Source organism: Vicugna pacos, chromosome 8, assembly GCF_048564905.1.
Source record: "Vicugna pacos chromosome 8, VicPac4, whole genome shotgun sequence".
Classification (NCBI taxonomy): domain Eukaryota; kingdom Metazoa; phylum Chordata; class Mammalia; order Artiodactyla; family Camelidae; genus Vicugna; species Vicugna pacos.
In genome coordinates, this window is record NC_132994.1 from 26,532,149 (window position 1) to 26,545,397 (window position 13,249).

The 13,249-nt window shown below is 50.3% G+C and overlaps 1 protein-coding gene and 1 long non-coding RNA gene across 3 annotated transcripts; one reads left to right on the top strand and one right to left on the bottom strand.

Annotated features, from left to right (window-relative positions):
• Positions 1 to 1,457: 1,457 nt before the first annotated feature.
• On the bottom strand, positions 1,458 to 4,751 carry LOC140697850 (uncharacterized). Of its 2 annotated transcripts, XR_012075222.1 has the most exons (3): positions 3,988 to 4,751; positions 2,790 to 3,377; positions 1,458 to 1,832 (listed from the first exon to the last, which is right to left on the bottom strand). It is a non-coding gene; the product is annotated as an uncharacterized lncRNA (long non-coding RNA). The 2 variants fall into 2 exon arrangements; XR_012075223.1 differs by lacking the exon at positions 1,458 to 1,832 and having other exon boundaries at positions 2,775 to 3,377.
• Positions 4,752 to 6,798: 2,047 nt separating this feature from the next.
• On the top strand, positions 6,799 to 11,009 carry POU3F2 (POU class 3 homeobox 2). Its single transcript, XM_072966289.1, has one exon. It carries the CDS (start codon positions 7,097 to 7,099, stop codon positions 8,426 to 8,428), a length of 1,332 nt encoding a protein of 443 aa, XP_072822390.1. The 5' UTR covers positions 6,799 to 7,096; the 3' UTR covers positions 8,429 to 11,009.
• The last annotated feature ends 2,240 nt before the right edge of the window (positions 11,010 to 13,249 follow it).

The following is a 13,249-nucleotide window of genomic DNA, read 5'->3' on the forward strand; positions in this document are numbered from 1 at the left end:
AGAGGAGGGAACGCTGCTCCCAGGCCCGAGGGAGGCGAACTGAGCCCTTCTGTTTGGATTTCCCTCCTCGCTATAGCAACCAGCAGCATCCGGACAAAAATGCGCCCTCCCTGGACAATGGCCCGGCCTCCCGCCTCTCACCCTCGTCTTCCTCCCCCGGATCGCAGCCAGGACCTGCCTAGGAGCTCGGAGGCTCAGTGGCAGGGAACGTCCCCACCCCCAGCCCGCGGCATCCCTGACAGTCCGTCCCGAGGTCAGGCCAGGGCTCCCGGACGCCGCCGCCCGTTCTCCCTACCCCGGGCCGATCCCCCACGTAGGCCGAGGCCAGGACAGAGAGCCTCCCAGCGGAGCTCGCGGGCTCCCAGGGCCGATTTCTTTTCGGGATTGTGTGGGTGGTTGGATGACCCTGAGTAGCACAAACTCCAGTTTTTTTCAGGGTTTAGAAAAATGATTACTATAATGCACAAAGGCAGACTACTCCCCCCACCCCCGCACATTCATGTAAATATAAGCATCCTAAACCAGGGTCCTAGGCTTGATCTCTGACTTTCTTTCACTCTCCCAAGGTTAATTAAGTTCCCTTCCACGAACTGAGCTCCGCGCCTATTCATTATTCTCTCTCTGACCTAGGGCGTTAATATGATCAGGCCTGTGACTCGGCCGTGTCCCTGTTTTCCTATTTTGCATTTAATGCTGGGACCCCGCTGCCCTAGATTACCATTGAAGACTCGCAGGAAAGACTAGAGCAGTGAGCTGGTCTCATTGCTCCAGCCTGCCTAAGGCTTCCTCTTTCGGAGTCTTCTTCTAGACAATGTCAGCCTCCACATTCCCAGGACCCGCATTCTGGAAATCTGTCTTTAAAAGAAACAGTCAGCTCTGATTTCATTAAGTCCAAAGGTGCCTAGAATGACAGTTTTGAAACTCAGAGATCTAGAAGAAGGTCCTGGCCCACAGCTACTACCACTGCGGTCAACTGTATTCAAGAAAAAGTTTGCTCCGCTGCACCACTCCTCCCCCGCTGGCTGCTGCCCACCGATACTAACACCCCAACTGTTCAGTGCAGCCGTACACTTTAGCAGGGATTTGCATTCGTGATCTGCAACACCAGTATAAGAAAAACGAAGTCCAACCTCAACTAAATGCAGTCTTGTTTCCCCCAGCCAAGGAAACCCAGCCCTAGACCTTGGACACATCACCAGTGAAAGCGCTGAGGACGCCCTCCCGCCGCGCCTGTGCGTAGGTGTGTGCGGGTGCTCTGGACCCTCGCCTTCTGCTTCTCAGATTGCCCCAGAGGATAAGAAAGGGAAGAGACTGTGGCAAGAACTTCATCTCAGTACATCTCCAAAAGCTTTAGAGCTAAGGAGGTTTCTGTTGAAATCACTTTCATTTATCAAAGAGTTATCATTTCCTCCTGGTGGCCATCCACCTGCTTCAGAGGGGAGGGATAGGAGTGACAAACTCCTTCAGGCTTCATTGTTAGGAAGTCATAACTGTTAGTCCTTTGAAAACGAAATTTCAGAAAGTGAACCAGGAGCCACCAATCTCCTTGTGTTTTGTTCCTGATTTTTCAATATAAACAAGCTGTATTAACTCCAAATAGAATTTTTCTTGCACACTGATGGAATGTGTCCTTTATGCTTTCTCCCCCGTAAGGCCTTATATTCACCACTCAAAATTTAGCAGGCTTCCTTTGATAAATTACTCAAAGTAATCCCTGAAACAGCTAGACTGCCTGGGTGATGTGGTTTTAGAAGTCTTCAAGCCGTGCCTGTCTATAAAATAGTCACTTGTGGACTACAAAGAGGGATCACTTTTACTGATGAGATTCCGAACTGGAAGAAAAGGAGAAAGAGATTAATATCCATGAATTCAAATAATTTCATTTCAAACACTGAACTTAGAACATTACATCTCACTGGTTTACACAGTAGTGAAGATAAAATAGAATCAGCCGTCTGTGAGGCATGGACAAACACAGAGTTGCCAAGAATATGAAGAATGGGAGTTTCAACTTTCAGAAAACTTTTCCTTCTTCAAGACCGTTTATGACATGGAGACAGATGCACATTTAGAAACTTGTAAAATGTATGTATAGATAGTAACATATAAATCTATGTGGGGTTTTTTAATCGAGGAGACATTGTGCTGCTACATAATTAAAGATATTAATTTCTGTCCTTTTTTTTAGGTAAATGTTTATTGTGTCTCTCACAAGAACTGACAACTTGGAAATGCATTTTTCTTGCTCCTTATAAATGCATCCCCAAGTCTGCAGTTCTTAAAGCTTTAAGGAGGTTTTCATTAAAGCAGCCAGCTGCCTCTTTGTGTGGATTGGCTGCTTAAAGCTGCAGCTCTAAAGTGGGAACCTCAGTTTTGAAATTCTGTAGGCCCTTAGCAAAAAATTCCATTTAAATGTAGGGGAGTTTTCACCAAATCAAACAGCTTCTGGGGACTAGCTGGAGAGCAGATCTCAGGAAAGAATGACTGGGACAAGGGAGGAGGAAGAGGAAGAGGGGGGAAGGAGGAAGGGGAGGGGGAGGAATAAGAGGGGGAGGGGGAGGAGAAGGGGAAGAGGAAGAGGAGGAGAAGGTGGAGGAGGAAGAGAAGGGAGGCACAGAATCCTCCTCCAAGGTGGGTACATTTTAAAGAAAATCCCAATAGGCACTTTTACCCAAGTTGAAACCAGCTACCACCTCCTAAGAAAATTTCCTTTGTTTCCTTATTTCTATTATCATAGACTTGCATCAATAAGAAATGAATTAAGATCTACCAAATGAATGCCATCTCACCTCTATTTTAATAACTCTGCCCTTTCAGCTCAATGTCTGGGAGTGATTATGGTGATTTTTTTTTTGCAAAGTCCTCGTTATATAGAAATAAAATAAACGATATTTTACATGTGGTGTGAGTGTGTTTACTAGATGAATCAGTTAATAAATTTGAGTTCAAGTTAGAGTGCGTAGATTGATACCATTACTGTTACTCTGATGAAGACTTCGGGGGATCTCGGGTCAGGGTGCTGGGCATTACCAAGACCCGGGCCCGGTTCGAGGAGTCTGACAATGCGGAGATAAGTCTCAGTCTTTTTGGTTTAGCTCGGATGCGCTGAGTTGTTTCCTCCTTAGGCGGTTCGGGAAGAAGCCCGCAGCACTTTTTCAGACCAGCCCAGGTCAGAATACGCACCGAGTGGAGACTGTGCTGGGACCCAGGGGAAGGGGATGGGTTGGTGCGGTTGCCAGGCTCTCCTCTCTGGGTGCCTGGAGCCTGTTCTCGCAGAAGGGGCTCAGGGAACCCCGCAGTCAAGCCCCGGAGGCTGCGAGGCCCGCGTGAACCGCCGGCTCAGCCATTGTCCTAGCCAGCGATCTCGGGGAGTTGTGCTGAAGTGAGGGAGACATCAAGACACCTTGTCAGTTCAAAGCATTTTAGGGTTGTTTGAAATCCTCTCCACGTCAACGTAAGCAGCCTCTGTATTTGAACAGCTGCTTTGAACAGTGAAAGGGAATGAGCTGAATCAAAACCTGGAGGTGTCTCCCGGAGACACCTTCAGCGTGCTTTTATGAGGGCGGAGAAAGGCAGGCAGACGTGTGGCCTCGGCTCCGTCAGGGTCAGCCGCAAAGAAAGGCGTCCGCAAGGGTGGGAGGTGGGGAAGGAAGGACAGAGAAGTCCCCATCTGGAGCTAAACCTCGGAGAGCCCAGGTTCCCGGAGCCCCAGGGAGGAGATGCGCCGGGAGGCAGACAGGAAGCTGAGGTTACTCAGGACCCGGCGTTCGCACCAACCGGGCCTCCGGCGACTGCCGGGGAGGCGGGGGTGGCGCTGGAGGAGGTGGTACCCAGGGCCACAGTGCGCGCCCAGCCCAGCCCGCCCGGCGATTGGCCCGGCTCCGGGGATGGGGGTGGGGTGAGGCTGAGGCCCAGGGGTAGGACATTGCTTTGTGTACTCCAGGGGATTTATTGGGTGTATTAATCCGGTAGAACTACCCGGCTTACCCTGTCGGGGACGTTTCGGCTCCGTCGCCTGCCAGCAAAATGAGGCGGGTGTGGGGGTGGAGTGGAGAACCCAGGACGTCAGCGTGGGATGAATCTCCGCGATAATCGCCAGTGAAGTGCCATTGTAGACAGGAAGTTTGGCTGTACACGTGCAGCCTATTTTTGCTCCCCACCCCCCAACACACCCCCCAGCGCCCTAAACCCGAGATTGTGGAGAGGGAGGCAGAAGGAGAGGAGGGTGGGGAGACTTCTAAACTGTCTCTGAGTCTGGTCACCTTGGTTCCCTCAGAGATTGGGAACCTTTTTCTTCCCTCGAGTGTATCACCCCACTGGCTGCAAAGGGCCTTGTCCCTTGAGAAATGAGAAATCAAATGCAAAGAAAAGCGGACACCTGCCCCGGAAGGGGGAGGGGATGAGCTGATCCCGACGCGGCCCTTCCCAGTGGCTGGACCCTTCCATCTGTGGGAGCTTTGAGTTCTCCCAGCCAGGAGGCAGGAGAAAGGGGCAGCGAGGGGGCAGAGGGTGAAGAGGGGCGCGGAGGGCCGGGCGGGGACGCGGCTGGCAAGCGGCCTGTGCGCTCCCAAAGCCCCGGGAGAGCCAGGCGCCCAGCGCTGGGGACTCCAGGCCGCTGCCGAGGGAGGCAGTCCTGCCCACTGCCCAGCCCCTTCACTTCCAGTCAAGCAGCCGCGGGCGCCAGCCGCCGAGTCTGCGCGCTCCGAGGCTCGGACTTTCTCATTTTTTCCTAAACCCGAAAAGTTACCGGATTCCGGCAGCCCCCAGGCGCGCGGCCAGAGTGGCTCCGCGCTTGCGCGGGAACCGAGCGCCACAAGGTGTGTGTCCTCGCCTCGCCGCGCGGGTGCGCGCGTGGGGGGATACAGGTCCGTCCCGTTGGCGGCCTGTGGGCTCGCCCCTCCCCTAACCATCTCTCTCTCTCCCACAAGCACGCTCATAAACACAGGGCACGTGGAAATTCTCATCCAAAGCGCCTTACCCGGGCGGATGCTCAACGTGGTGATTTATAAACAGCTCAGCCACTCCCCAAAGACCTCCGCTCCTCTTTAGTCATGATGAATTCTCTGGCCCGCTCCACTTTGCTGTCTAGATTAAGATGCTCGGAGGCCCCAAAGTGCCCCCCTTGAGCATTTAATTTGGCTTCCCTCACAAACTCACGACCGCCGGCAGTGCCAGCGCCGGGGCTACAACGTGCGGGGCCACAACGCATGGAGTCGAGGGTGAGAGGTGGGGACGTGATTCACGTTTCCTGGGATTGTTTTCCCTCACCCCGTTTCCGGGCAGCAACTTTTCACTCACTTTCCAGCAAGCGCACGGTACACTTGGGCCTGCGTGGTGATCCCACTGCGCCAGCCTGAGCCGCGCCCGGGTCTCCTACCTGGCTAGCAGGCTCCGAAACCGGCGGCAGGCACCTGTTCCGGGCGGCTACGCAACTGAGGGCGCGACGCGCTCGCGCTGGGTAGAGCGGTGCTGCCAGTGCAACGTCCCACCGTCTTGCTCCGGAGTTCATGGCTGAAAGCTAAGCAGGGAGCTTCGCAAGTGAGCGCCTGAGAGGGGAGTTAGACCAACCCCACCCGGTGGCGTCCGCCGCCGAAGTTACTGATTAGGAAGGTTCCCTTAGCACAGCCCATTTTCCTTCACATACTCTTCCTCCCTTTAGAAGCAGCTAACGGAAAAGTTGCACCCAAAAGCTCCAGGAGCATAGGGAAGAGCTCACGCAGCCCCGGCGTCGCGGCTTCCCGGAGCTGCCTTTGGTGCCTCCCCCTCGCCTGGAGGTCGAACACCCCTTGCCAGCACTCCTGTAGCCTTGAACAAGGCGAAGGTCTACCCTAAAATGCTCCTAGTTTTCTAGACCAAAAACTGCGCGCGTCCCAGCGTGTGAATGTCTCGGAGACTTTTAGAGTTTTGTTTTGTTTTCTGTCCAGACCGCTGCGCTGTCAGAGCAGGCAACATCGCGCCTTAACAGGCGTCTCTTACAAGCCGAGGCGCGGGCTGAGCCTGCCTCTCGTGGGATCCTCTCGCCTAGGGGCTGGAGGACTCCTGGGCCTGGAACCTAAAAGGAAAAGTCTGCACTAGTTGTGGGGGTTAGAAGAGGACCTTAATTGGGGCAAAAGTGTTCGGACATTCTGGAGCAAAAAGCACATGGGCACTGAAATTCTAACTCTGGGGGAAAGGAGACTTCTACAGGGGGATGAATCTGACTCCTGGCTCTAGGTATAAGAGACGTTGATGTGCGTGTGTGTGTGTGTGTGTGTGTGTGCGCATCCATGCGCGCGCGCGCGCGTGTCCCAAGGTGAATAAAAATAGGACTCTCCTTGGCTTGTCTGGATTCAGCCTTTCTCTTTCTCCTTCTTCATGCCCCCCCCCGCCCTATTTGGAGGAGAAAGTGGACCGCCGCCAGCCCCCCGCGCCACCACCTAAGTCTTGCAAGTGGCTGTGGTCGATAGAGGGCCGGGATGCCCCCCTCCTCCCTCCGGACTGCCCCGCGCGTCTTTTTGGGAGACAGATGGGGGGCGGGCCCTTCCGAGAGGGGAGGAGGAGGCCGGGGGTGGGGGAGAAGGGGAGGTGAGAACTCTGAGAATCTGAATTGGGTGGAGAGGGGGGACCGGAGGAGGGCTAAGAGGACTCCGCGCCCCGGGGAGAGGAGGAGGGGGCAGCTGTGCGCCAATCAGTGGCGCCGGCCTAGGAGGTTGCTAGCGGTATCCACGTAAATCAAAGGGCGCGGAGCCAATGGGAGGGGGCGGAGGGGGCGGGGCCCAGGCGCGTGCCGCTGCGAGCCGGTGCTGCCAAGAGAGCGGGAGAGAGCTGGAGAGAGCAGGGAGAGGGGGGAGCGCGGAGCTAGTCGGAGAGTGAGCGAGAGCAAGAAGGGAGAGGAGGAGAAAGAGAGCGAGGGCGGGCGGGCGGGCGGGAGGCGGCGGCGGCAGCAGCAGTAATAGCAGGAGCAGCAACAGAAGGCGTCGGAGCGGGCGTCGGAGCTGCCCGCTGAGGGAGAGAAGAGGGAGACAGAGAGCGAGCGAACAGAGGAGCCCGAGGCGAAAAAGTAACTGTCAAATGCGCGGCTCCTTTAACCGGAGCGCTCAGTCCGGCTCCGAGAGTCATGGCGACCGCAGCGTCTAACCACTACAGCCTGCTCACCTCCAGCGCCTCCATCGTGCACGCCGAGCCGCCGGGCGGCATGCAGCAGGGCGCGGGGGGCTACCGTGAGGCGCAGAGCCTGGTGCAGGGCGACTACGGCGCGCTGCAGAGCAACGGGCACCCGCTCAGCCACGCTCACCAGTGGATCACCGCGCTGTCCCACGGCGGCGGCGGCGGGGGCGGTGGCGGCGGCGGCGGGGGCGGGGGTGGCGGCGGGGGCGGCGGCGACGGCTCCCCGTGGTCCACCAGCCCCTTGGGCCAGCCGGACATCAAGCCCTCGGTGGTGGTCCAGCAGGGCGGCCGAGGCGACGAGCTGCACGGGCCGGGCTCCCTGCAGCAGCAGCAGCAGCACCAGCAGCAGCAGCAGCAACAGCAGCAGCAGCAGCAGCAACAGCAGCAGCAGCAGCAGCGGCCGCCGCATCTGGTGCACCACGCCGCCAACCATCACCCTGGGCCCGGGGCATGGCGGAGCGCGGCGGCTGCGGCGCACCTCCCGCCCTCCATGGGAGCGTCCAACGGCGGCTTGCTCTACTCGCAGCCCAGCTTCACCGTGAACGGCATGCTGGGCGCCGGCGGGCAGCCGGCCGGGCTGCACCACCACGGCCTGCGGGACGCGCACGACGAGTCGCACCACGCCGACCACCACCCGCACCCGCATTCGCACCCGCACCAGCAGCCACCGCCCCCGCCACCCCCGCAGGGCCCGCCAGGCCACCCCGGCGCGCACCACGACCCGCACTCGGATGAGGACACGCCGACCTCGGATGACCTGGAGCAGTTCGCCAAGCAGTTCAAGCAGCGGCGGATCAAACTGGGATTTACCCAAGCGGACGTGGGGCTGGCACTGGGCACCCTGTACGGCAACGTGTTCTCGCAGACCACCATATGCAGGTTTGAGGCCCTGCAGCTAAGCTTCAAGAACATGTGCAAGCTGAAGCCTTTGTTGAACAAGTGGTTGGAGGAGGCGGACTCATCCTCGGGCAGCCCCACGAGCATAGACAAGATTGCAGCGCAGGGGCGCAAGAGGAAAAAGCGGACCTCCATCGAGGTGAGCGTCAAGGGGGCTCTGGAGAGCCATTTCCTCAAATGCCCCAAGCCCTCGGCCCAGGAGATCACCTCCCTCGCGGACAGCTTACAGCTGGAGAAGGAGGTGGTGAGAGTTTGGTTTTGTAACAGGAGACAGAAAGAGAAAAGGATGACCCCTCCCGGAGGGACTCTGCCGGGCGCCGAGGATGTGTACGGGGGGAGTAGGGACACGCCACCACACCACGGGGTGCAGACACCCGTCCAGTGAACTCGAGCGGGGGGGAGGGGCAGAGCGCGGGTCTCCCCCTCCCCTTCGGTCCATGGCCCTTTTCCCGGCCCCCTTGTTCCCTCTCTAACTTCTGATTGTTCTTTTTATTTTTAATTATTATTTTCCCGTCCCTTAAAAAGAAAAAAAAAATAAGGAAAACAACTAAGGCACTGGACTATCCTTTAAACGGTAGCAGGTGTAATGATGTGTTTTGACCTTTACAGGCTAGTACCCAGGCAATGGAGTGGAGTGTCTCAGAGAGAGTGAGGACAAGAGTGAGTGATAGAGAGATGGCAAGCACTGCGTTAAATACCTGGCAGAACTAAATAACTTACCAAAAAGAGAAAAAAAAATCCACCAAACCGTGATAAACACAGAACACAGCTCCTGATGCTTGGAGTTGGCACATGCTGCTGTGTTTATTTCATGTGGATCCCCATCAGGAAAGAGGGAAAAATACACACGTTCTTTGGTGCAGGCAAAATTTAACCACATTAATTTGCACTGCAAGAAAATTGAAGTTTACAGGAACAAATTCACAAACATGTTTTGCGTTCTCTCACCGTTCATTTTGAAATTGCCAGGTTTGCTTTGGTTTGGTTTGACTCATCGGAGAGAGAATTAAAGCCAGCTCTTGGCCCCTCTCCATTTCCAATGTTCTTGTGTTGCCCCTCTTCTTCTTACTCTTACTCTTTGTGAACTTTGGTTACCTTCAAATCCACCCCCTCTTACATTGATTCAACGTTTATTTGATCCTTTTCCCAAAACAAAACAATTGGTTTCATACAAAATAAATAATTCTCTGCTTTCAGGGAATGTGCATAGTCTACCCGTTTTATCCAAGGCAAAAATCCTGTTCGGAATACAAAAATGAAAGTGAAGCATTGGTTTTTGTTACCAGCCACAAAGTAAACTTCATTTTCAGGCAGTGTTTCTGGGGGAGGTTGTGGAGGGGAGAAAAAGAAAAATCGATAGTGAGTGACTGACTGCTTCATTTTATCAGGCGGGCCCATTGTGAAAGAGCTCAGAGGAAATGTGGAGGTTAAATATATTTCCAGAGTTGTCCAACAGAAGGAAAGTGGCACTTTGAAGAGAACTAGAGAAATAGTATCTTCAGAGACCCCTATATAGTTCTCTGCCTTCAGTTTTAATACCTTAATTATAAGGAATTATTTGTACTGACAGCAGCAGTTAAACTTTGTTCCTCTAAAAGCTTTTCTTTTTTTAACATAAAGAAAATAATCTGGGAACTTAATGGTGTATGCATAGACTGTGATTCTTGGCACACGAATACCCACATGCATACAGAGAATATCTCCACTCTAGGCTGACTTTGTCTTCACTAGCTCATTTGTTTATCAAATCATATTTAAGGTCCCACACCCTCTTTTTCTGTAATTCATTGCAGAAAATAGCAGTTTGACTTGGACAGCGTTTTCCCCCTTCTTTCACTAAGGAAGCCAAATGAAGTAGGAAAAAAATGTTATTTTCAATCCTTCCTTTTCTCCCTTTGTTAAGTTTTAAGTGCGTTTTTGACCTTATCTTGATGGAAAACAGTTAACTCCCATAACAAAAGACTCTACTGGGAAGTGTAGGTGAAAAAAAAAAAACTTGTAATTGTATTGAAAATAAATACCATTAAACTGTGATCAGTTAAAATATTAAATAATAATCAGCACAAAAGGGCGCTAAAAGGGAAAACACTTTTTATTCATCATAGAAGTTCGGGGCTTTTTTTCTGGTTAGGTATTAGACAAATTTTTATTTTAAATAATTAAATTCTCACTACCAGAAAATTATGGTTCAGCATCAGATTAGTATTGCAATCAGTAGTTAAGGTTTTAGGAAATATGCTTTATATTGTCTTTTCAAACACCTGTGATTGTTTCATTTTCAGTGTTTTTGCAAGATAAATGATGGCTTATAATGGGCATATTTATTTGCCTGTATTTCATTTCCCCCAATGAATGTCACAAGGAGATGGGCATGGAGCTGCTTTGGGGTACATCACGCCGCCTGTTCCTGAGGTGTGGGAACTGGCCTTTAGTGAGGCAATCCAGAGCAGGGCATAGAGCCAATGGTAAAGGGAGGAAATGAATTTTCAGATTCTTATTACCAAGTGGGTAAGGTCAGAAGATGGAGTTCAGGGGATGTGTCTCTAGCTCCTCTAACTCTCATAGGTTTACTAAGATGAAAGTTACCACTGAACCTTACCACTATGTATATATGTTTAATATCTGTCTTTTGAAATGCAGAAATAGTTTAAATGTTTCTTTGTCTATTTTCCTTTTTTTTAATGCTACCCAGGGAAATATTTTCATATCATTTTTAAGTGGCCTGCCTCAATGTATATTTATTTCTTTTAAAGCAAAAAGGTTCTGGAAACTGTTTTTCTGTAGCTTTAAATGAGTAGGTGAGCAAAATCTATATGGGATGTAATTTTTTTTTGTTCAGTCTCTTTAAAAATACTTTGTTTTGGTACATTTGGTTGTGCTTGTGGGGAAAATAAAAACGCAGAGATCCTTATATATTTATGTTAAAGTAATATTTTATTATCTACATAAAACAGAAATGCACAATACCTTCATAGTTTGTTCTAATTATTGAAATATCTTTATTTTATTTTTTAAATAGTGCCAAGTTTTAAGGGGGGGGGAACCCTAGACCTTATACTGACTGAGTTAAATTGTGTGTAAAACACTTCCTTTCCTTTATACTTCATAAAGTTTTGGAATAAATTTTATGCATATACTGCCAGGTTTCATGTTTATAACTTTCAGGGGCTTTTTTTTTTTTTTAAGAGAGACTACTCTTCTGAGTCACTTCTTTCAAAAACTATGAGTCCCAAACCTTGCAGTCACTACGCCTGTAGCACTAAATTGAAGTGGTCATTGGGTTTGAGCTTCAATTTGTTTGCTATTTCATGGTCTGACAAAGAGATGTTTGTCCCCTGAAATATCTGCAGGTGTCTCTGCATCTTCTTTCCTGGTTAGTTTTACCTTAGCTGATTGTGGTTTTTTGGAGAGCATCAATGGAACTAGGTGGACTTTAGTCTTTACCCCCATGTCCTCCGATAATTTGGGACCTACAGAAGAGCAAGGCTTAGTTAAGAGGATTATTCTTTTTAATAATTAACAAATATCTTTTGACAGTATGCACTATATGTATTTACCAAGTGATCAGAGTTAGTTTCCATATATTAATCCTGTTAGGCTTACAGAAATACATGGGGTTTGCAATGGTTTATACAATAGTTTTTATTTCTTATCAGGGAAGCAAACAGGATCTGAAACAAGAAATAAAAAAAAGTAAATAACGTATGGGAGAGACTCAATACCGAGATGCTGATAGTAAATTGTTTCAGGTAGTCTGAGTTGGAACATTACACTTACCAAAATCAGTTTTAAGGTTAATGAGAAATCCAAGCAGTGTTGAGTTAGTTTCAAGTTCGCTGGTGTATTTAAAGTACTCCTTGGAATAGTGGTTTAAGTATAAATGTCCATTTTGAAAGGTAGTTTCTGGGCTTATTACATCTGATCATCTTTTCTAACTCCTAGTCAATATTACACAGGTCCCAAACAGATTCAGCCAAATGATCTTATCAATAGTCTGAACCGAGAAGTGACAGAAAGAAGAAGTGTTTTGTGACCGCAGACATGCTGATGGGTAAAATGTTTAAGCTGGCTATAGATTTGAGTTCTGGGTCAATATCCCCCTCCATTGTAGGCAGAAAACAAGCAGCATCTGCCCTCTGCAGGGCATTTGAGTGGACCTCAAGAAGGCGTTTTTGTTCTTAGCCACAGGGGCTACTGACTGGAAACCATCACGTGTTAAACGGGCACGCCATGGTTTTGACCCAGGCTTGCCGTTCAGACTCTGAGCTACTCGGGCAGTTTTAATGCTGCTTTGGGGAATGTATCACATGCCAAGGTGAAAAACTCCATCACTGCCACTGGGAGAAATTTGTGGAGCGGTCATCCCTAAAACGTTGACTAGACACAATGACAAACCCTTTCACTTCCCTAAAGACAATAATGCAGAATACGGCCATCCTGAAAGAGCTCCTGTATTTCCTCAAAATCTGCCACTTTTAAAATGGATGGTGTAAGATGGGGAAGCAACGATCGTGTGGGAGAGTTATGTGAAGGTCAGTTGGAGGGAACAGCCATAAATAATATTATGCTTGGCACTTCTAAACATTCTCGGTTCCCACGAAGTTACCTCCTTTATATTTCAGATGCAAACAACAAAAGCGCTCTTCTCCTTCTCCTCCCGCTCCTACCAGTAGGAGCCACACACTGGTTGGCAAAATTTTCTGATGCAATGGCTTTAATAAAGGAACTCATCTTGCTATCTTCTTCTTTCTCCAAAAGCAACTAATAAAGAGATGCAACAGCAACAATGGGAGGAAATGGCATGTGAGTGCATTGGTACCTGCGCATGTGTGTCTAGATGCTGCGTTCATTTGCCTTTCATTTGCCTTACTGTGGAAGCAGCTTGGGTAGTGCTGGCTTGCAGGGTGAGAGAAATGATCTTTTTATCACTGGTCTCTGTGATTTGTCTTTGTTGATTTTTCAATCAGTTCATAGAACTCTGTTCTAGATTCTATTGAATTCCTAGACAAGTGAAAGAATGAGGTAAAGAATGGAGCTTGTACAGAAAAAGGAAGAAGGATGGTGAAGTGAGGGTCAAAGGTAAAAGTGTTTCTTCGGGTCTGCTTGTATATTTCAGTGAGGCGAATGGGACAGTGAAAAGAAAAAAGATGCATCTTGAAGTCCTATGAATGAACCTTGACAATATGACTAAGTGGGATGTACAGCT